Raw genomic sequence first — 23,658 nt, 5'->3', positions numbered from 1 at the left:
GGTAAAGTAGTTACTACTGAATGCACTTGATATTTGATTTACTAGTTCAATCACTGCATGCTCCGTTGAATTTTTTCTTTGAAACCAAATTGTTATGAATACAGCATGTCGTGTTCTGAAAAGTGATTAAAAAGTCTATTGTACATTATTCTCTCAAGTAATTTTGAAAAACAAGGTAAAATAGATATTGGCCTATAATTAGAAATATTTGAGTCATCTCCGGACTTAAATATCGGCGTGATTCGTGCAATTTTTAGCTTTTCAGGGACGATACCTGTTTTAAGTGAAAGATTAAATATGTGAAATAACGAGGGTTCTATTATATTATATACTGATTTTACAACATTAACGTTAATTTTATCAAATCCAGCACTTTTGTTAGTTTTAAGGCAAAAAAAGGCGGTTTGCAATTCAATTAGTTTTAAATTAGGTTCATCCATGAATTTATCATAACTTTTTAAATAAGATTCAAATGGTGTTGAATTCATAGAAATTTTTAATGCCAAATTCGGACCAGCATTAGTAAAGAAGCTGTTTAGTTTTTCAGCAATAATTGATTTATCATAAATTGTGTTTTTATCAATTGTTATTTTTTTTGGCAGAATGTTTCTCGCATAAATATTTTTTCCTATTATTTCTTTGATTACACTCCATGTTTTTTTAGTGTTTCCGGTGGCTTTGCTTAATAGCTTTGCATAATAAAGCTTTTTTGAGTTCCTTTTTGTTTTTTCAAATATATTTTTATAATTTTTATATGTCATTTCGTTTTTATAAGTTTTTTTTTTCAAGTATTTATCATATAACTTTTGTTTTCTTTTTGAAGATTTTAGTAACCCGTTAGACATCCATGGAGTTAAAACAGTTTTGGTTTTTACAGTTATTATTTTTTCAGGAAATGCTTTATCATATTGCTTGCAGAATTGATTTAAAAATAGATCATATTGCGTTGTTAACGTCATGTGACTGCAATACCAAATTCCAATCAACGTTGTCTTTTAAAAGATTTTGAAATTTTTTTACCGAGTTTTCATTGATCTGTCGCCTAAATATAATGGATTGAGAAAGAATACTGTTAAATAATATATTGTTAGTAACTAGAAATGTTGGGAAATGATCTGATAAGTCAGTTTTGATTATGCCTGTGTAAAGACTGTTATTAAGATGGTTATTAGTTATTATATTATCAAGAAGTGTAGAAGAGTTGTTAGTCACTCTCGTTGGCTTGTTTATTGACGGAATTAAATTATTTTGAAGAAGAGTATTAATAAAATTGTTAACATTATATTTGAAGCATGGTTTTTTAGGTCTATGTTAAAATCCCAAACTAAGTAGGCATGACTTCGGGTTTTGTTAATATTTGTTAAGAATGGTTTAAGATGAGTTTTAAATTTTTTTTAAGCTAGAAGATGGAGGTCTATATGTGGCATTTATAATTATTTTTTTTGTGGTTTTATTTATTATTTCAATGCATAACGACTCACAATCTTTTTCATTTACACAGAGATCGTGACGTAAATTATAACTAATTGAGTTGTGAACAAAAATACATACACCCCCACCAACACCAAAACCACGTGGTTGATGAACTGATGAGTAATTAATTAGTTCAAATTGGGCATTTGTTTCACCACGCTTACACCAAGTTTCCGTTAGACAAATAATTTTAAAATCGTGTTTTAATTCATCCAACAAAAACCTTAGATTTTCAAAATTTTTATTTAAACTTCGAATATTAATGTTTAAAATTGAAAAACTATTTTTATTTTTTTGAAGATATTGAGAAGATTCAATAACTGTATAGTATTGGCTTTCAATTTTTTGATTAAAGTTATTAGAGTCATCATCGTCACTGAGTGCGACATTTTCATCTAGAAATTCAATTATAAAGTTTTCCTCCATTTTAAAGTAACACATATATAATTAAACGCAAAAATAGTTAATAAAATAGTTAGGAATAGTTAAAAGAAAAGTAATAAACCAAACTCTTACTGACACGGTTTCGGGATTTCTTTCGTTTTCTTAGACACCCACTCGCGTACAATCAGCTTATCATATGATATGTATGCAAATTTTCCCAGCTGCCGCTCAATTTTCATTTTTTCTCTAAGATCTTTTCTTATTAAGTTCGTTTCGAAGCAAAAATCTTCGTTTATGTATATATTTTCACCCTTTAATTTAGAAGAATTTTTTAAAATTTCTACCTTATCTTTGTAGTCTAACAGCTTAATAATAATTGTGCGTGGTGTTTTTGCATCTCGGCGTCCACTACGATGCGCTCGTTCAATTCTCACATTTTTCACCCCTAGAGTCTCCTCAAAAAGTTTAATCCCTTTTATTTCACTTTCAGACCATGTTTCATTTTCATTTTCTTTGATGCCATCAATCCTAAAGTTATTTCTTCACGACCGATCCTCTATTTCCCTAAGTTTTTTTTTTAAGTTAATATACTCATCATTTTTATGTGCTTCGGTTTTACAAAATCTTTTTTTTTCAATAGACTCAATATTATTTTTTACCTTTTTTTCGATAAGTTCCTCGTGAAAATTTAAACTTTCCTTTATATCAAATGCATCCTTTTCCAATCGTTTAATTTTTTCCATGCTGTCATTAATGTTTGTTTCAGCTTTTTGTTGTCGATCGCTCGTTATTTTTGCGTTCGCACTGATGAGTTTAAGAATATTTTCTTCTTGTTGTTTTATTAGTAATACTATATCTTTTTTGTACTCCGCAAACATTCCCTTGAACATTATTCGAATTTCACTAATGGTTACTGCCATATTTAATAATTAATAGGAACTTGTATTTTTACTTTTAAATTTGTATTATAAAAAAAATAAAAAAAATTTCTTCGACCTATAAAAACACGTCTGTTCACCGTAAAAGTAAATGCGTAAAAGTAAATGCGGTAAAATATTTCTGCATGTTCCTGTTCATTAGATGTGTTTCCCTGTAGTGATAGAAAAGTTTCATGTAATAAAGAAAATTGCATAGAAGAACATATTGTATGTCTTTTCCTCTCAAAGTAATAAAGCACCTCTTGAAGGCAGAGCTTATCTTCGTGAATAGAGGAAAAAAATTGTTCCAAAAGGTGCATATCAACTTTCTTCCGTTGATAGATTTTCTGTCAAAAGGATTCAAAGACTTGATAAAGAACGAAAAAAATATCTCATAAGCTAGTTGATGAAGATGAATTCCTCATACCACACGTAAACTTAATTGAAGAAACAAGTGATTTAACCATTAAATATTTTATAAATACATGAAAAATTTGTAGTAGATGAAACAAAAAGTATTTTATTGTATTAACCTTTTTTAGGATAAAGGTGAATGGAAACCAATAAATAATCCTATTGGAAAATACAACTTGGTTAAAGTTCCAAGATTTGAAATGGAACTAGTTAGAAAAGAGTGTTTGTCAAACGTAGGTGCAGACCTTGCAAATGCTTTACTATATGACATAAAATATCTCCTGAAAAATGATGTTGATATAAAAGATATTTTGATTGATGAATGCAAATTAGATAGAGCCAAGTCAAAAGTAAAAATTGTTAGTGAAGATGTGGACTCAGAACAAAAAAAACAGTTAATTTGTCTTGGGGTTGATAGCAAGCTCGATCAGATAACTAAAACAAGTAAAGTAATAAAATCACCTCAAGGTGAAGTACAAAAGAAATGCATTAAACCTGAACATCACCTCACATTTACCTACGAAGATGGAGAATCGAGTGGAAAAAATTTGACTCATAGGAAGATTTCTGTCACTGGTGCTACAGGCTCAGTTCTTGCTACCGAAATGTTGAGTGTTTTACAAGAACATAACAGTTCGGAAAGTATACAAGCTGTTCTTCTTGATAATACTGCTACCAATACTCGACCAATAAGTGGCTTAGTTGTAAAACTAGAAGAGTTTTTAAAAAGAAAACTGCATCTAATTGGATGTGCCTTACATCAAAATGAACTTCCGTTAAGAGCTCTTTTTGTGAAACTTAATGGTGACACAACCGGGCCAAGAAGCTTCAGTGGTCTACTTGGCAAAAGATGTGCTGAAATTATTCAGGATAGAAATCAAGTTTTGTTTGAATGTATTGAAAACCCAATTGTAGATAAATATATTCCAGAAGAAATACTAACAGACCTTAGTTGCGATCAAAGACTTTTATTTAAATATTGCAAAGGAATAGGTATTGATATAGTTTCTGATAAATGGGCTGCCTATAAAGTTGGACCGCTTAACCATGCAAGGTGGTTAACACTAGCTATTCGCCTTCTTTGTTTGTATACTAGAGATAATGAACCAACCGTTTCTTTAAAAAAACTTGTATATTTTATTGTTCAGGTTTACGCTCCAGCGTGGTTCGAAATAAAAAAATCTTCAAAATTTCACGAATCCCCACGCCTTATTTTTTCTACTGTTACTAGAATAAATAATCTCCCCTTTGATGATGTTAAAAATATTGTTAAAAAAACATTAAAAACAACGCATTGTGTCTAAAACCTGAAAATATTCTTTATGCCATGCTAAAAGATAATGACAGCAATATACGAAACTTTGGTTTTCAAATCTTACTGGCTCTAAGGCAAAGGTGTTTTTTTTATAATTAACTAAAATAAATTTAAAAAAAAGACAAATAAATGTGGTAATTGCCTTTGATTTATATTTATAGAGTAAACAACAAAAGTTTGGAAGTAAATTTGAAGAAAATTCCGGAAATTAATTTTAATGCTAATCATTGGTATGAGTTGGTTGACATCATCAATACTAAATTTTCGGAGCCTCCAACAACACAAAATTTTTCAATTGAGCAAATCCAATATATGATTGACAATAATGTTGAACCTGAAATCCCCGACTTTCCATCTCACTGCCAGAGTGTTGAGCGATCGGTAAAACTTGTGTCGGAAACATCCCAATATGTTTATGGATTCGAGAATCGACACAGCTGCATTTTAACTAAACTACTTAGCAGAAAGATGCGTAAACCAAATGTTTCAAAAGGGCATTATTTCCATTCTTATGATGATATTTTTTAATTAAAAAAGTTTTCCTAAATATATATAACCATGTTTTCAAAATGTTTTAAATTGTAAAAATAATGTTAATTTTGATATTCTTACGTAAATATAAGAATAAAAATTTCACTTTTTAAATCTTCAACTTTTGTGAGTAAAACTTCAAATTTTGAGAGTAATCATATTTTAACTGTCTCCATCTACTGCAATATTACGCAATATGCGGAATTAATATCAACCTACCCTAATATATATATATATATATATATATATATATATATATATATATATATATATATATATATATATATATATATATATATATATATATATATATATATATATATATATATATATATATATATCATATATATATATATATATATATATATATATATATATATATATATGTATATATATATATATATATATATATATATATATATATATATATATATATATATATATATATATATATATATAACTACATATTTTTTACAAGAGATAGCCCATCAAAATTAACAGTAATAGATAATTCAGCATATCTATTACTAACATTTTTTGTAATCAAAAAATAATATAAGCCATCTGCAATGGTAGAATATGCATAAGTTCTGCCACACTGTCTATCTACTGTGAAAGCTTTAGTGGGTCTTAAAAGCGTTCTTCCATTTTTTGGCACCACTGAATGACCATGTCTTCTGAGAATATTACTTCGAGAAATTTTGCTTTTTGACGACTACCTTGCCAAACCTTCTGATAGTGTTTCTGTTACCAATTGTGTTGGTGAATTAAAACATTTAAAACTATAACTGGAGGATATATTGTTTACTCGACATTCTTTAAAAATATTATTAAGGGCTTCACAAGTTGTTTCAGACTCATAAGAAGCATTAAGTTCAGGAATCGAATCAGTACTAATATTAATAACTTCATCTTGTGTCATTATAAAAATCCAACATTTCTTCAGGCGATGACGCTTCATTCGATTTGTATTTACCATGCTATCTATATAAAACTTTTTGCATAAATAATATTAAAAGATATATATAAAGTTTAGAAAATAAACATAAGTCGAAGAAAACTCATAAACTTTATATGAAAACTTACTAATTATATATATTTAAACGCCAATACAGTCTTTTTAAAGATGTCTTTAATACGTTTGAAAAAGGGCTATTTAAAAATATGGTTAGGACTATTGTAATTGTAATTGTAAAAATTAAATACAGTTACGCATTACAATACAATAATATTTCATTGTAATATTACAGAAACAATAAAAAATTTTTATTTTGTTATTGTATTGCTGAGATGAAAAACAGTTACAATAAGTATTGTATTGTTTTTTTCTAACAATACAATAAAGTTCGAGAGCTATTGTATTGTATTGTTTTAATATAATAAAATTAGAATAACTATTGTATCGTTTTGATGAAAACAATTAACAATAACTATTGTAGTCTATTACTTTACATTAAAGTAAAAAAGTTAACGTATTTTAACGTATTTATATTCATCTCTGACAAACTTACTATTATTTTTGCTATTTTTTATTTACGGATTTGCAATATATTGCAAATTTTATTTTTTACATATTTAGATTTCGCATCACTTATCTTGTTATGCATTTCTAAGCTCTAAATTGCCGCAAATTATTGCCTGTCTGATGATAGCCTTACTATTATGAAAAATAACATTCATAAATTATTTTGTTCAGCTCTTTAATTTTTTTCCTCGTGATTTTAATGCTGCAAAGGAACTTAAAATATATTTGAAAATTAACTTTAGTAACACAAGCAGTTAAACATAATAAATCTTCTTAAATAAAAATGTTAATGTCTACAATAACAATATATTGTTATTGTATTACAAAGACGAATTACAAAACAATACTTATTGTTATTGTTGTGGGTCATTACAATACATTTTTTTCAGATATTGTTATTGTTTTATAAAGATGAATTGCAATACAATATTTATTGTTATTGCATTACATAATTACAATAGTTGTAAATCACAAGTATTGTTATTGTTTCTAAATTAAGCTAATACAACAACAACAATTATTGTTACTGTTATTGTTTTCATTACAATTATAATAGTCCTAACTAGAGTTGTTAACCGGAATATTTCGTACAATTCCGGTAAAATAAAATTCTTTCGGAAGGATATTGAGAATCAGGAATTTTCTTTTTTCGTACCAAATTTTACGAAACAAAAAAACCCGTCGATGTTCATTTCGCAAATGCTACTTACGAAATGTCGCCTTTCGCAAGTTGAATTATAAAATAAAGCTATTTTTCTATATTCGAAACTAGCGCATACGGAAGTCGCACTTGCGGAACGAGCTCTTTCGCTGAACGACGCACAGTGGGACGAAATCTTGATTTTGTGGCCAAAATTCCCAAATTACCTACATAAGGGTTTTCGAGGTCACTGATTAGGAATCTGAGGTCAGATTTTAATAACTCAAAATGGCGGCTCCAATAGGGCGGCCAAAACTGTTCATATGTTGAAAATATGAAATCTTATGAAGCTTGCTTTTCAAGGTCATTGCTAATGATTCAGGAGTTAAATTAGAGCAAATACATTGCAAAATTATTTTCAAATTTATACTTTTAATAAAAAAACAGAAATTTGTAATTTTAATTTTTTTTTTTTTTTTTTAAATTGGTAAAAGATTAACTCACATATATGTAAAAAAATTGTTTCTTTAATCCTAGTAACAAAAATCACGTATGTCATATTCATCAATGTTCGAATCATTGGATTCGGAATCTGATTTTGAACCACTGGTATCTAAATCGAAATCGTTTCTTGTCTCTTGTCTGGTGACTTCAGGTTGTTTTAACAATTGTATAGCTTCTTGATGTAGAGATTTTACCGGTCTCTGGGACAATTTCCTGATGCTTGATAGAAATGGATCTGATGTTAATAAGAGCCTGTTAAAAATGTCTCTCATACTCGATACTCTCGAGCATTTTCTTGAATGATGTAATCTGAAGTTTTTAATGTCCTTATTGCGTGACTCTTGGGCATCTTCAGAAAGTTGTCCAATCGGTAAAAGGGCATACTTTACAATTTCTGTTCTATGGATCAGCAATTTATGTACAGATGTAGGCATGTAATACCATGGATATAAAGCAAAAAATAAATGGGCGGTATTTACACAATAGTCTTTGAATTTTTCATTATCTATATTAAACCCGCTCGAAATTACCTGCAAAATAACATGAAATCGGTGAATTAATTTTTCATCGACTCCTGTTATTTCAGCAGATATAGCAGCATTTTAAAAAAACCCGCTTGCTGTATTTCCATCGTTAGAGCTTCCATATCCTGGCTTTGGTCGATCAACGATAAGCCCTAGTTTTATCCTAAGTTGAGTCTGCATTTCTTCCTTACGTATTTTCACATTCTTTTTATCTTCCTCTTGACGAGCTTGCCACTTTTCAGTTGTTAGCTTATACGACAGATGAAAACAGCACTCAAAAAAACGCATCCATGCATGCAATGTAGATATACCAAATATTAAAACATCTGTTGTAATGTCCATTTTTATAATGTTGTTGATGTCATTAAATTCTTTAGAGGAAGCTTTGCACAGGAAGCAGCGTTGTGTAGCAGTGGTACCAGTTACTGCATTACAGACTTTACCGTCTATCATCGTAAATGACATACAATAAGATACTGAGATAGATTTTCCATTTTGTTCATTAGCATATGGTGCAAGACCCTCAATCTGCAGTTCAATGTCGCTAACTTCTTTCAATGTTGACTGTACATCTTCATGTACAAACTGCAATTGTATTGGTCTGCAGAATCGCGGAGATGATGGTCTAGGATTTTTTCACACAATAGTTGCTTCACCCGTCTCGTGGTTGTTGTGTATTAATTGTAAAGGTACAAGAGAAGTATAAAAAGTGCTGTCATCAGATTTTCCAGTCTCAGTAAGTTTTTGTTTATAAACACTTTAACCGCTGCTTCCATCACATCCCCATTTACAGTACTAATTTTTGCAGAATATCCGGATTTAGAGTATCAATGACATCAGCCTGAAGTTGTATCATTCTAGATGTGGTATGATCAAGTAAAGCCTGCAGTTCAATCTGTGCGCACGACTCACTAACAGTTGTGTACACAACTGATGGATAACAACGTTTTTTTGCTTTTTCTACTTCAAGGTATGATGGGTATAATTTGCATTTATGTGCTCTAGCTACATTTCTTGATAGTTGATAAGAGTGCTTTGATTCTCCTTCCTCGATCATTAAAGAAAGTGCTTCATCTGGGTTTAAAGGTACTTCATTTTGTGAACTAACAGCGGATATATATTTTGAGGCTCTTGTTGGGGTTGTTAATGTGACATCTTTAACAACTTGAGCAGCATGTACTTGACCAGAAGTCCTTTAACTCATTTGAGCAGCATATGCCAATTCTTCTGTAGAAAAAGTAGAACGTACTTTTTGAATCTTTTGCCTCTTTGATCTTTCACTAGATGAAGCAAAGGATTGCGAAAGTTGCATACATGTTCCTTTTTTATTATCACTCTTCACAATCTTCTCAGGTGTTGTGCATTCAGTATTGGATAATTTTGAAAATTGTACGGTGCCCTTCAACCATTCTTCATTTTTTTTCAGAAAAAAATCTTCCCATAATCCTGCTGCTCTCCATCTTGATCGAAAATTTGAAAATAACCGTGATAATGACATTTCATTCTCGCCTACTTGTATCACATGTTCCGTTTTTTTGAAAATTGCATCTGTCAAAACATCAATGATGAATTTATATTCATTTTTTAAACTGTCTTTCACCATAAAGAATATATTTTTTCTTCAAAATTCCATATTTGAAGATTTGAAAGACTCCGTAAAAAAAATACAGTAATAACTGCTGAAAGTTCTTTGAGGACTATTTTATAAAACTTTGAGATTATCATAAAACGGAATGCGAAGTAACTTTTAAAGCATATATTTAAAATAAAAAATTGTTGCATTAAAATATAATTAGTGCTATTAAATAATGTTAATTCACTAATTTCCATGATCATTAATGTGTGGTGCGACATTAATCTATTAACATAGTTTAATGTCGCACCATGCATTCCTCCATAAAAACTAGTCTCATTATTAAAATGGCACTCAATGGCAGCCAGTTTTTTAATATCTTATATTTAACACTATACGCGATCAGTTACTTGTCAAAAGAAGGTGAATAACCGCGGTTAAATTTTAAAAAACGACATTAGAAAATTGATTTCAGATAAAAAATTTACAATTTTTTATGTTTACTTGTCGCGCGATTTAAATATGAAAAAAAATTAAAATTAGCAATAACAGTGCATAACCATATATTCTACATGCCTCCAGAAAGTGATTCCATTTTGCCGAATTCCAATTGAAATAGTTTCTTCAGTTTAACAGCACTTTAAAACAGGCAAGAATTTTTCGACGTGTCCACTTGTTTAGTGCGTACCGAACGGAGGCTAAATGTCAACTGACGCCCAGGCCACCCTTGAGCAGGTATATACCTGCCCTGTTCGGAATTTTGTTCTAGAACTATCTGTAAACAAGATCTGAACGTAAAAAGACGAAAATATAAAACTCAAAAACTTGACTTTTGGCCACGAAATCGGGATTTCGTCCCACTGTGCGACGTTTTGAAGTCTATAAGAAAATTTTGTTGGCCAAACGGATATAATTGTAAAAATTTCAATTTTTACATACCAATATGTTTATAATAAAATTTTACTTTCAGCATTGCAACATATGAACATTTTAGGGTTTTATTTTTTTAAATAATGATAAAAAACCAAATTTCTTTCGAAACGAAACTCTTTCGCACTGCAACTTGCGAAACAGTTCTTAACGGAAAAACACTTACGAAACGCGGCATATTAATAATATTTAATTACGTTTTATGAATCAAATACGTATAATTAACTAGGTAACTAAAATACTAATTATTATAAGTATAATGATATTGATAAGTTTCAGTTAGTAAATTTTTCTAAATAAACCTAGACTTTCATAAAATATACTAAAAATGTCTTTCAATAAACAAGAGTTAAATACTGAACATTACTTGAACAACATAAACTTTCCCATATTGGGGGAAAACAGAAAATTTAGAGCATGCAAGTCATTTGTTTGGGATCATGTAGATTTGCCTTAAAAAAATAATACATTTGTAATATGTCAACATTGATAAATTATATAACATAATAAATTAGTAAAAAACACTTATCTAACTTTTATCTTCTACTTTAAGTTCTTAAATCTCAAAAAAGATTCAATTTATAGAAAAAAATATTTTACAGGAAGTTATAAATTATTATAAAAAAAAATTTTTAATTACTATATTTTTTTATAAACGGGAAGCTACAGAAAGTAATTATTAAATAATTTTCTTTGGAATAGGGATAGTTTAATTTGGTCATTTGTTTTTATAATTTTTGAAGAGGTTTATATTTTCGTGCCTACATTTAGAAATTAATTTAAATTTTTTATTTAATAAATTTTCTTGATTTAAATGATTAATTATTTCAAATTTTTCTTGCAAGCATAGCATACATTTATTGGAAATGTTATTATAGGCAGGGGCAGATTTTAGAATAGACCATTGTAAATTAAAAAGATAAATCCCAAAATTTAAAAGAAAAAAATACTGTTCAGTAATATTTTACTATGTATTGCAACTATACATAGTAAATAATACTGAACTGTAGACCTCAAAAAATTAATGTGTGTCTTTACTCTTAAAATTTTTAGTTTATTTTGTATTTTACAGGTTCTCGATGAAAAGACTTTTCTTAGTCTTCTGCGAGTTTCCTTACAACTACATAGTACTACTAATATATATTTTCAACAAATAACATATATTTTCAACGACAACGACAAGCAAGTCTTTAGTAGCCCTGTGGTGCGACGGACTTGCATATATTTTTTAAATGCATGGGTTAATAGCCAGCACTTTATATTATAAACCACGAATTTTTAACTTTATTATTTTAATTTCATTTAATAAGTTTGTAAATTACAAAATTTATTACCATGCAAACTTACAACCCCCACATTTTAGGGTGGGGAGTGGGGGGAGGAGTCTAAAAGTTTCCATGGTAATAATTTTTGTAATTAACAATTTTTTTTTAATGAAATTTAAAACCCGTCGATAAATTTAAATTTAGTATAAAATTGTAAAGTTGAAAAACTTTAGAGTACATTTGTTCCCAGGCCTCCATCATCGAGATATTTTGCAAAGCCTAGTCGTTTGTTATAGTCATAAACATACTTAAGTTTGAAGTTAGCACAATTCGTGAAGTGTCATATCTGAAATATCGAAAAACCCGGGGTGGCTCTGTAAAAAAAAAAAAAAAAAAAATATATATATATATATATATATATATATATATATATATATATATATATATATATATATATATATATATATATATATATATATATATATATATATATATATATATATATATATATATATATATATAAATATATATATACATATATGTATTGTTAATATTCTGAGCCAACGATACTGGGCGGCCAAGGAGCACGTGCTTCCTCCAACCTTTTTTTTAGATCACCTTTTTTATCAGAAAATTCCATAGCATCTCACGGCGCCCCCCCCCTCCCGCCTCCCAGTTGGCCCTGATATTATCTTCATTTAATACAGAGATATTAAATAATAAAAAATAATGACCTAAATAATGTAATTAATAATTTATGCTCTAACAATATCAAAAACATTAAATCTAAAAAATTTGTATAAAATAATTACCTTCACTATGTCTAAATAAACCAACTAATGATTTGCACCTTGCAATCAAGCTACTAAGTTTAACTTTAGGTAAATTAATTTCTTCATATTTTTGAGCTTTAGCTTCTGAAATCTTGATTGTTCGTAATTCGTCATCTTTATTAAATTTTTTTATATTTATGATATTTTTCCCAATGACATTATAATATTTATTTATAACAACAATAAACATAATATTAAAAATAACTTAAAAAAGTACATACCCTTACAGATGACATATAATGATGTACTGGAAACCTCAAAAATTGCAAATGTTAGAATTTATGTTGAACAAGCCATTGGGCGTATGAAAAACTTTCGCATATTAAAAAATGAAATGCCAGTCACATTGTTGCCCTTATGTGATAATATTATTACTGTATGTGCCATATTAACAAACTTTATGCCTCCACTTTGCATTGATGAAAACAAAACATAAGTTGTTTAAAATAATTAAAAACAAAAACATTAACTTTTTCTTCTAAAGGAAAATATTTACAGAAGTAAATGTATATGCAAACATATATATATATATATATATCGTATCGTAAATCGTTTAATATTAAATTTTTTTTAAAAATCGACTGCGCATGAATTCATTTTATGACCAACACATGGTAATTATTTTAATAGAGGATCTAAATCTGTTATATATATATATATATATATATATATATATATATATATATATATATATATATATATATATATATATATATATATGACCTAGTATCCAGAGGAGGTCTCTTAACTCCCTCAAGTCACTTACAAGTCATGTTGTTAGTTGCTTTGCTATGCTTGATGCAGTAAAACAAAGTCTACTTACGTTGGAAACAATTGAGATCAGAAAAATCAGCGAAAATATTTTATATGAATATAACTTGTACCAAAAATTTCTTTGTGATTTTCATTTTATTTTGAGTGGGAACTTTCTCTTGTTAATCGAACAGTAATAAATATTTTTTATAATAATGAACAAAAGATTGTAAGTGGGAGTAAACACAAAGATACTGTATTATCTTTCAACAGGAGACAAAGAGAAAAAAGAAAATAAGAAATGTAGTGAATATATATATATATATATATATATATATATATATATATATATATATATATATATATATATATATATATATATATATATATATCAATAAATAGAGAGAGAGAGATGTAAAAACTATTGAAGAATCATTTAACAACATTATTTTATTTAATTAATAAATAATAATATATTTTTGTAAAACAGTTTAATGAATGCTTTCGAGTCTATTCCGTAAGCGCACATTCCGAAACGCTCCTTCTGTAAGGAACTGTTTCGCAAGTATTATTTCGAAATGATTTGTTCCGCAATTTTTTTTTCGTAAAGAGCTATTACGGAATAATAATTATTTATTTTTTTCGTATAACGCATTACGGAAGGTGAATTTGCGAAAGAACAACCTCCGCAATAGCAACTTGAAACTTTCGTAAATTTTTGTTTACGGCGAACAACCCTCATTTACTAAGAGTATTTTTAATTACTTTAATAAAAAACTTTCTATTTTTTTATTTTAATGTAATTTTGAAATGACATTTATCCCGTAAAAGTCATTTTTTGAATAATTGCGATGCTAAAATCTTTGTTCTTTTCTTAACTAAAGATTAACAGCATTCGTTGGGTTAACATTTTTTTATTGTAAATAAAAAGTCTTAAATAAAAAACACGAATAAAAAAACTGTAACAAGCGAAATGAAAAAACTAAAGAACAACTGAGGTCAATTAAAAAACAAAGTTTTTATTTTATATTTGAATAAATTACTTCGCCTTTTAAACGAGTTTGAATCGAATGACTTGCTACGCTTTTTCTTTAGTAAGGAAAGTAATTGTTTTTGATCAACCAAATTAATTCTTCGTTTTGTGTACTAATATTTCTACGTTTCTAGCGTAATATTTAAAATCTAAGTCTGCTAATAATAGGATTAATGGTTGTTTTTTTTTAAAATGATTTTTTAAATTTTTAGGAAATTTAAAAAAATTTTGATGACCTCAGTATACGCGGTGCCGTCAGGCTGGTTAACGCCCTGCTTACGGTGCTACGAAATTTCCTGATAAAACACATTTTTATGTTGCCTTTGTGGAAAGGTAGTTTTGTCGCAACCTTCACCATTTCCACAAGATTTACAAGATTTATTTAAAGGAAATTATGCAGATAGAAATACCAATCTGACTTTTTTTTAAATATATTAGAAATTATAGTGCAAGTCTTTCTTTTGCTTCATTTAAAGCTAATGTGTTTCAACCCATGAATCATGGGCCGCCATGTTTTAGAATATGTGGTCATATTTAAAAACATGTTTTTCCTCGTATAGGTAATCTTAGGCCAAATCAAGATGTTCCGCTGACATATTGTCAACTATACATCTATGATCCACTTGGAGCAGTAAACTTTAGAATGTAACAACGTGGTAATGATCTTTGCTTGAATAATTTAATGTATCGATTTCAAAATATTATTAGTGAAGAGAACCCATTTGCTCCTGCATTTTAAAAAAAAATGGCCGAAGTAAAAGATGAAGAAATTCATCGAGCAGCTATAGAAGGTCACTCAGTGACAGTTGTAAAAATGTCTTTACTTGAAGGGCAAGATAGACGTTGCTATAATCTCCCTTCACATAATGAAGTTGCAGTTGTACATGTTGGTAAAGATAGTGCACCACCTGCTTCCAGGGAAAGTGTTATAATGTTGGAAGTCCTAGAACTTTAAAAAAAAAACTTTGAAGATGCTTTGGCTATAATTAAAAAGAACTAGACCTTTTTATTACTTTCACTTGCAACCCAAAATGGCGCGTGATAACTGAAAATTTATATCCAGGTCAGACAGCAAATAATAGACCTAACTTGGTTACTCGAGAATTTAAACTCATATTAAATACCTTCTCAATGACATTTTTAACCACGGTGTATTAAGGTAAGCTGTAACACATGTTCAGGTTTTTGAATTTTAAAAGCGTAGTTTGCAACATGTTCATATTTTACTTCACTTTGCAAATGATGATAAGCTTGAAACAGCACAGGGTATCAATAATTTAATATCTGCAGAAATTCCAGATCCGATTGTTAATCGTGATCTTTATGACGTTGTTAAAACTTGCATGATTCACGGTCTTTGTGACATACTGAATCCAAATTCTACCTAGATGAAAGATGGGGTGAGCAACAAAAATTGTCCTAAAGAATTTAATGTTAACACTGTAGCAGTTCATAATGGTTATCCACGCTGTAGATGTTGTGATAAAGGTTTGGTTATTAACAATGCCGGATTAAGGATCTTGGAGGCCGGGAGCCAAAAAATATTTGGGCCCCATCCCTAAAAAAATGTACTTAAAAATGAATGCAAAAAACTTAAGATTACTTTTTTGTTTACAGAGAAACTGTTCTTGCTTTTACATTTGCAAAATCAATTACGACATCTTAAAAACTTATGTTTTTTAACAGTGTTCTTTCAATTGTCATTAAACAAAGAGCATTTAAACAATCAAAGAGCATTCAAACAATCAAACTGGATAATTTCACCAGGGAATTGTATTTAAGTCTGAAGGATAAATACTAAATAAGGATTTGGCAGCAACAACAATGACAGGAACGTTCATGGTCTGAAAACTAGCTAGAAAACCAAACTTTCTCTCTGTAGACTCGTAAGCAAAAAACCTTTTTTTCAAACACATTTTCAACTTATCTATGATTGGGGAAAAAGATTTACTTTAAATTTGTCACTGCCACTAAGAACCACTTCATTCTCGCTATTTTCACTAAACCCTAATTTGCGCGCCTTCTTTCTTGAATTTTCATGCTTGTACTGATTAGGAATAATGCTTGAGAACCTTCTAGCACTTTCTTGATTGTCGAGAAAATTTTCACGAACTGATGTCACATATTCCTAAAGAGATTAAGTAATCGAACGCAAAGAGCCGAATCTGCAGTTTTATCCCAAAGTTTTGTGTCTGACATTTTTCATCTTTATCCAGAATAATAGATTCTAATGTCTCAAGAATATGATCGTAATTTGAATGTAAAACTTAAGTAGTAATGGCTAACCACCTTGTCCCACTCAGGCATCAATGGTAACTTTTCTGTCTTTTCCAGCACCACTTACAAGACCAGAACAAAGTATATGCCATCTATGAGTTGAAGAAGGACAGAAATTATACAGGGATTAGAGAAACCCAAAGAAATCGTATAAAGTCTCACAGCTGTCAACAGCATTTATGTCAACTAAATTTAAAGAACGTCCTGCACAAGGAATAAATTCAATGTTTGGGTTCTTATTTTTCAGTAGTGCTTGCAAGCCTTTGTATTTTCCTGACATGTTAGATGCATTGTCATATGACTGACCACGACCGTCGTTAATATTTAAGCCAAGCTCATCTAATTTTTTCTTGATAGCATCTGCCATAGCCTTTCCGCTATATCCACATGAAGATTTAAACCCAACAAACTTTCTTTCACAGCAGCTTCCTAGCTCACATATCGAATGATTATTGCAAGTTGGTCACAGTGTGCAGTGTTAGTTAATGAGTCAATAACCAGTGAAAAGAATTTAGCTCTGTCAATTTCGCTACTAATGGAAACCACAATTTTTTTTGCGTTTAAGAAAACAATTTCCATATAACTTGTTGATGAAATTTATGAAACATTTCCTCTGCCCTGATTTCCTCGGTTTTCTAAGTGTTTTGGAAGGAGTGAGTCAAATTTTTCAAGCATTCAACAACTCTTGTTAGAACTTTCCTCAAGTAATGTTTTTCATTTTCTAACTGCTGTTTTAAATGAATATCAATTTTTCCTTTTTTTGTGACTTTTCCAAAATAGCACTGGACTGCATTAGGTTGCTGCTTGCTTTGTTCGTGTTTATGTATAGAATGCAGTCAATGTGCCCAATCGTTGAATCCAGTTCTGAAATTGTCGTCTGAATCTTGAAAAAGCAAGCAAAAGAAACAAAATATTTTTCCTGTGGATGGTGAATAAATAAGTCTGATTCCTTTTCAAACTTCACCATTTTTCAACTTAAAAGAAAAATAGATAAGAGAGCAGTACCTTATTTTGGTGTTTGTAACTTTTTGGAATTTTTCAAAATTTTTGAATCACTGTTTTTTAAGTCTTAAGTTATTAAGTTAAAAAACAAAAATTTAGTAAAAACAGTAATTTTTAAATTAAAAAAAAAAAAACAGTAATTTTTCCTTCTACAAAAGATTACAAAAAAAGAATTTCTAGACCCAATAGAATTCTGCTTGCATAAAGCATGGATTTGAAAAAATAATTTTTTTTTGATTTACTAGTTTCCAATATAGTTCGAACGTGTTCAAGTTCGAACTCTTTTTAAAAAAAAGTTTTGAGTTTTTACTTTTAATTACGTGAGAAATTAATAAAATTAATTTGATTACAAATTATCAAAATTAATTTCATTAAATAGATAAATAAATAAAGATTTATTAGAACAAGTTAAAAAAAAAATACATACAGGTCCAATAAATAGACACTGACTATATGCCCTTAAATATGAAAACAAAGTACAAGATTTCATTCATTTACTTTATAGACACAATGTTTATCGAAATTGCACGATTTTATTTTATTTTTAAAAATACAAATGTTATCAGCATTTACAGCTTCTGATGTCAGATTATTCCAGATATTTACAACTCGTTGAGTAAAACAATATTTGTGTTTGTCGAATTGACATCGTTGCTTTCGAATCCTAAAAGTATGACCACGGGTATAATTATTATTGTTAATTTCGAAAAAAAAGTTTTTATCTATGCAAACCAAGTTATGCATAATTTTGAAACATATGACTAAATCATGTTTTAAACGTCTGAATTCCAGAGAATCCAAACCAAGCAGCTGTAAACGGCTAGAATAGCTTAAAGTTTAAGCTATTCTAGCCGTTTACAGCTGCTTGGTTTGCTGCTGGTTTAAGTCAAACAACTAATATTAGCAATTTTTTTTGTGAATCGTTTTTGAATATTTTCAATAGATTTTATTAACATAGTTTGGTGTGGCGACCAAACTGGAGAGCAATATTCAATAATTGGTCTTATATAAGTAGTAAATGCAGGTACTAATATAACAGGATTGCGAGTTTTAAAGCATTATAAGATTAGGTATGCTCTCGTATTTGCTACATGAATGACTCTGGCAATGTGTTTTTTGTAGTTTTGGCGGGAGTCCATAATTACTCCAAGATCTTTTGGCTTAGATGACCAATCTAAAATATAATCACCTAACTTGTAATTAAAACTAATACTGTGCAATGGAGAAAGTGCTATTCTGTGTGCAAAAAGTTTCTTGCTGGCAATTGGCAATTGCCAAGTATTTTTCCAAATAATTATTCTATCAAGAGCAACTGTTAAATCGCGGCTATGATTCATACCGCGATACGAACTGTATAACTTTTAATCATCAGCAAAAGGTTTTATAGCGCATTCGAGATTGTTTACTACAGATGATAAGTCATTTATTAATGATAAAAGCAAAGTTGGTCCTGGCACACTACCCTGAGGTACACCACTTACAATTCGAATCGGATCTTATAAAGCACTACCAATCTTTACCTGTTGAGATATGTCTGTGAGAAATGTCGTGATCCACTTTAAAAGGTTACCACAAATATTGTATAATGAAAGTTTAAATATTAGTTTTAAATGAGACGCACGTGGGTACTTTAACAAATTGGTGCAAACCGAGTTCGTTTACCAAATTTAAGAATATACTATGACACTTTTCGTTTGGTGAGACATAGCTAGGCTAATCCATTTTAGGTAAGTTGAAGTTACCAACAATAAGAATCTGCGACACCGAGTAACACAAATTATAAATAATTGAAATCATCAATTCAAGATAAGCAACATCTGTTATTGTATAGAAAGGTGGACGATAGCAAGTTATTAGACGGAGTTTCTGAGATCCAAAAATCATATTAACACAGATGATATCAATATCGGTATCTGTTTGCTTAATCTGTACTTGTTCTACTTTAATGTCATTTCTACAGTAAATTGCGACTCCTCCGCCAATTTTAATACGGTCTTTGCAATAAAATGAGTAATTTTTAGGACATAAAATAGCGTTAGAAAGTTTATTATTGAAAATGTCTCACACACACAGATTACAGTCGCATTTGTAGCCTCGGCATTTAAATAAAACTGATGAAGTTTATTTGCAAGGCTTCTTGCGTTAAAAAGACGAAATGAGAATTTTTTTTTTGAATTTTTTTGTAAAGAAAACCTGTCATTGTTATTGAGATTAATTTGTTTGTTAGTAATATTTTTTCGACTTATTTTTTCATTTTTAACTTTTTTGCTTATTTGATAAATCGAGTTATTTTTGGAATAAAGTTTATTATTAATTGACATATAGTTAAAACTAACAGAAGTTAATGATTCGTAACAGTTCAGATTTGATTTCCTGTTATTTGAAATTTATTGCTAATTGACGATTTTAACAACTCTATCGTTACGTATTCCATAATAAAAAACCAAAGGTTGTGCATTTTCTAAATTTAGTTTTTTGCACTCATCTCTTAATAATTTGGCATTATACCTTTCGGCTTCAGTTAAGTCAGGGTTGATAAATACATTGCTAAGCCTGCTTCAACTTTTTAAGATTTTCGCAGCTTTTAAAATAGAATTTCGTTCTTTTTTATTATTAAGGACGACAACAAACGGTGGTTCTTTATCAGATTTAAATTTAAGCTTTATAATTTGTTTAGGTTCAATATTTGAGTTGGTTGAACTAAACATATCTAGGATTAATTTTCTATCTTCCTCTTTAGCACTTGCAGTATCCAAAACTTTTGATGTAGTTATACCAAAAATTATTACATTGTTTTCCCTTTTCTCCCTTTCCTATGCTTCGGCAGCAACAGCTTTAATAATATGCAATTGCTCAACTGAATTTTTTAATGGTGCGCTGCCACTAACAACGTTTGCCCAGGGTTCCCTAATTTTTAGGAGGGCCCGGCTGGTACCCTAATTTTTAGGAGCTGGGCGCCTAGGCTTCCAGGAATCCGGGTTAATCCGGCATTGGGTAATAATATTAAAGGTAACAATATAGATAACCACTGGCTGGTACCTTACAATCCATGGTTATCAAAAAAACATCAAACTCACATTAATGTTGAAGCTTGTATGTCTGTTAAGGTTGTTAAATATTTGTACAAATACATATACAAGGGTCATGATTGTGCCAATATTTTAATAAATGAACAAATAAATTGTGATAAAGTAAACACTTTCTTAGATTGTCGTTATGTATGTGGCAAATTTTCGAGTATCCAACAAGTCATATGTCAGACACTATTATACGCTTTAAAGTTCATCTACCTGAAAATCAATTAGTGTATTTTAGAGAAGGAGCAGAACAAATGGCTTTAGATCGTGCAGCTTAATGTGATACGCATCTAACGGCATGGTTTACGTTAAATACTGAAAATGAAAGAGCGCATTGCTATTTGTAGACATGCTGTGTGTAGACATTCCTTATCACTTTATATTTGATGATAAAAATTGTAAATGGAAGGTTAAACAAAGGGATGGTAATAAGGTGATAGTAAGAATACCTAAACATGTCAAACAAATGATGGTTTGTCCTAGGCTAATACAATCTTTAAAATGAATTAGAATCAGTACATAATCAAATTATCATAGCCTAATACTTCTTGTATGGCTTCCAGTTTCTTCAAATTAAATAAAAATTTCTCGCTTACCTTTAGCTGGTGATGTAGCGATGTAATAAATCAAGTAAAACGAGGATAAAAAGATTTTTTCTCAATGTCGGAAAAACTTTTTTATACTTAACTTTCGTTACAAAAATAATATTTAAAAAGAAACCATTGATAAATCTAGTAAACCTAATCTACTTCCCATTCAGCTAAAGTCAACTGTTATATTTAGCTTTGCTTAAGAGATAACTGTAGGTTGTAATCTTGCCCAATTCGTCATCTTTCCCCATGTTCCCCTAATATAATTAATTTATATAATATAGTTATTAATAAATATATTATTCAAATTAATGATATTATATATTTAATAATATATTAATAATATATTTTATACATTATTAATATATATAATAAATTATAAAGGGACAAGTTTGGCAAAAGGGACATTTTGTCCGAGCCGGCAGATGTCCAAAGGGAGCTAAAGAAAAGGAAGTTATCTAAAAAAAATAAATAAATAGGTTCTTTCTCTGAAATATAGAAAAATTTTGAGAAATAGAGGCGCCGACCTGGTTTTTCTGTCCCAGGTGGCGTAAAGGCCATCGACACCTAGCTATTTAGACTTAAAATTTAGTCGACTAAATTAAATTAGCTAAAGTGTTAGTCAACTATTTTTAGTTAGAGTAAAAAGTTAGTCGACTAATTTTAGTTAATTAAAAAGTTTGTCGACTAGATTTAGTTGCAGTTTTTTTAGTTTAGTTAGTTACAATGTTCAGTTTTGGTTACGACACTTGTAATAATCCGTTTCTACTGAAATTCTGTAAAATACGGTTATGTTTTTATCAGCGTTTATTATTAGATTTAGTGTGTTTTTTCTTCCTGTTTTGTCATAAACAGTTATGTTGTTAGCTTCCACCATTTTAACAATAATAACTAAAAATATTATTTAAAACACAAAATAAAAAATAAACTTCAAGCATTCTTATGTGATTTTTTAAAATCTTTAATTACTAGTTTATCATAAATAACGCAGAATATTTATCGTTAGTTCTGCGAGTTTTCATTTCTTCAAAGAGATTTTTCCGAATGATTCGGGTATCCAAAATATGGTTATGCATTTACGTATGGTTCGGGTATCCAAAGAATAGTCCATATTTATAAATATCCCTGTTCCTTTTAATTTTTTTGAGTTCTTTAAAATACCAATTTTATCTTTAAGTTTAGGAATTTTATTACGATTGATCGAGTTTAATTTGCCCAATTTTTCTAATCCTATGTGCCCATTCGATAATAATGCTATTTACATTTAGTTTGCTTTCAAAAATACTTTAAATACGTTTTTGTATCCTTTTTTTAAATAATTAAATAAAGATCCTTTTCTTCAGATTGATTCGAACTTTCAGGTTTACTCTCAGGTATTTATTCAAGTCGTAAGCATTTTCTTTTCAGTCGCTCTTTCAGTTGTCGTACCTTGATTTTTTTCTTCTGCATTAAAAACTACTTTTGTAACAAATTTTTTCTTCAATTTTATTGATTTTTTCTTCTTTTTCTTTATTTCTCTCATTTTTTCTACTTGAGAATCTTAGGAAAAGTCTTTGATATCTTTTTAAGTGCGTTCAATTTTTGAGACATTTGTTTTCACCATTTCAAGTTTTCAAAATTTTTTTCAATTTGTAAAGTTTTCTACGTTTGTTTAATTTGTTATTTCTTTCAACAGTCCATTGATTCTTTTAATTGTAACTTTTTAATTTCGATTTATAAGTTAAAGAATGTCTTTTTGCTGTTTTTTAAACTCAGAGAATATTTCTCAAACTAATTTTACAGATATTCCTGAACTTTCTCTACTTGATTGAATTTCTTTTTTCATCAGTATTTTTATTTTTTCCATTTTATTTACAAGTTAAATACCAATATGTTTTTATCTAAAAATACATATTCATGCATATATTTTTAAATGAAAGAATATATTTTTTAAATAATTTCGAAAAATAAATTTTTTTTTTCAAAAGTTCAAAATAACCACGCTGCAGAAAAACGTCCATTCCCTTTCGTGTCTTACTCATTTGTGTTCATTCCATATACCGCCTGCAAACTCAATTTGTGGTAAAAACGTTTTCACTTACAGACGTTTGTGTGTAAC

General features: G+C 29.1%; 2 protein-coding genes across 3 annotated transcripts in view; both read left to right on the top strand.

The window, feature by feature from the left end:
* LOC136090757 (uncharacterized) overlaps positions 1 to 5,148 on the top strand; it is a 6,111-nt gene extending 963 nt beyond the window's left edge. Inside the window, exons 1-2 of the mRNA XM_065817640.1 lie at positions 1 to 4,583; positions 4,665 to 5,148. The exon at positions 1 to 4,583 is cut by the window's left edge and continues 963 nt beyond it. Of these exons, the coding sequence (XP_065673712.1) occupies positions 3,389 to 4,492 (1,104 nt within the window). The 5' untranslated portion in view covers positions 1 to 3,388 and the 3' untranslated portion in view covers positions 4,493 to 4,583; positions 4,665 to 5,148. The remainder of the gene's footprint in view (positions 4,584 to 4,664) is intronic.
* The window catches only part of LOC136091185 (uncharacterized), a 48,216-nt gene that overhangs the window by 4,795 nt on the left and 19,763 nt on the right, over positions 1 to 23,658 (top strand). The window lies entirely within an intron of this gene.

This window comes from Hydra vulgaris, chromosome 14, assembly GCF_038396675.1.
Source record: "Hydra vulgaris chromosome 14, alternate assembly HydraT2T_AEP".
Classification (NCBI taxonomy): domain Eukaryota; kingdom Metazoa; phylum Cnidaria; class Hydrozoa; order Anthoathecata; family Hydridae; genus Hydra; species Hydra vulgaris.
Note: the sequence above shows the minus strand (reverse complement) of the source record. Positions and strands in the feature narration are given on the sequence as shown.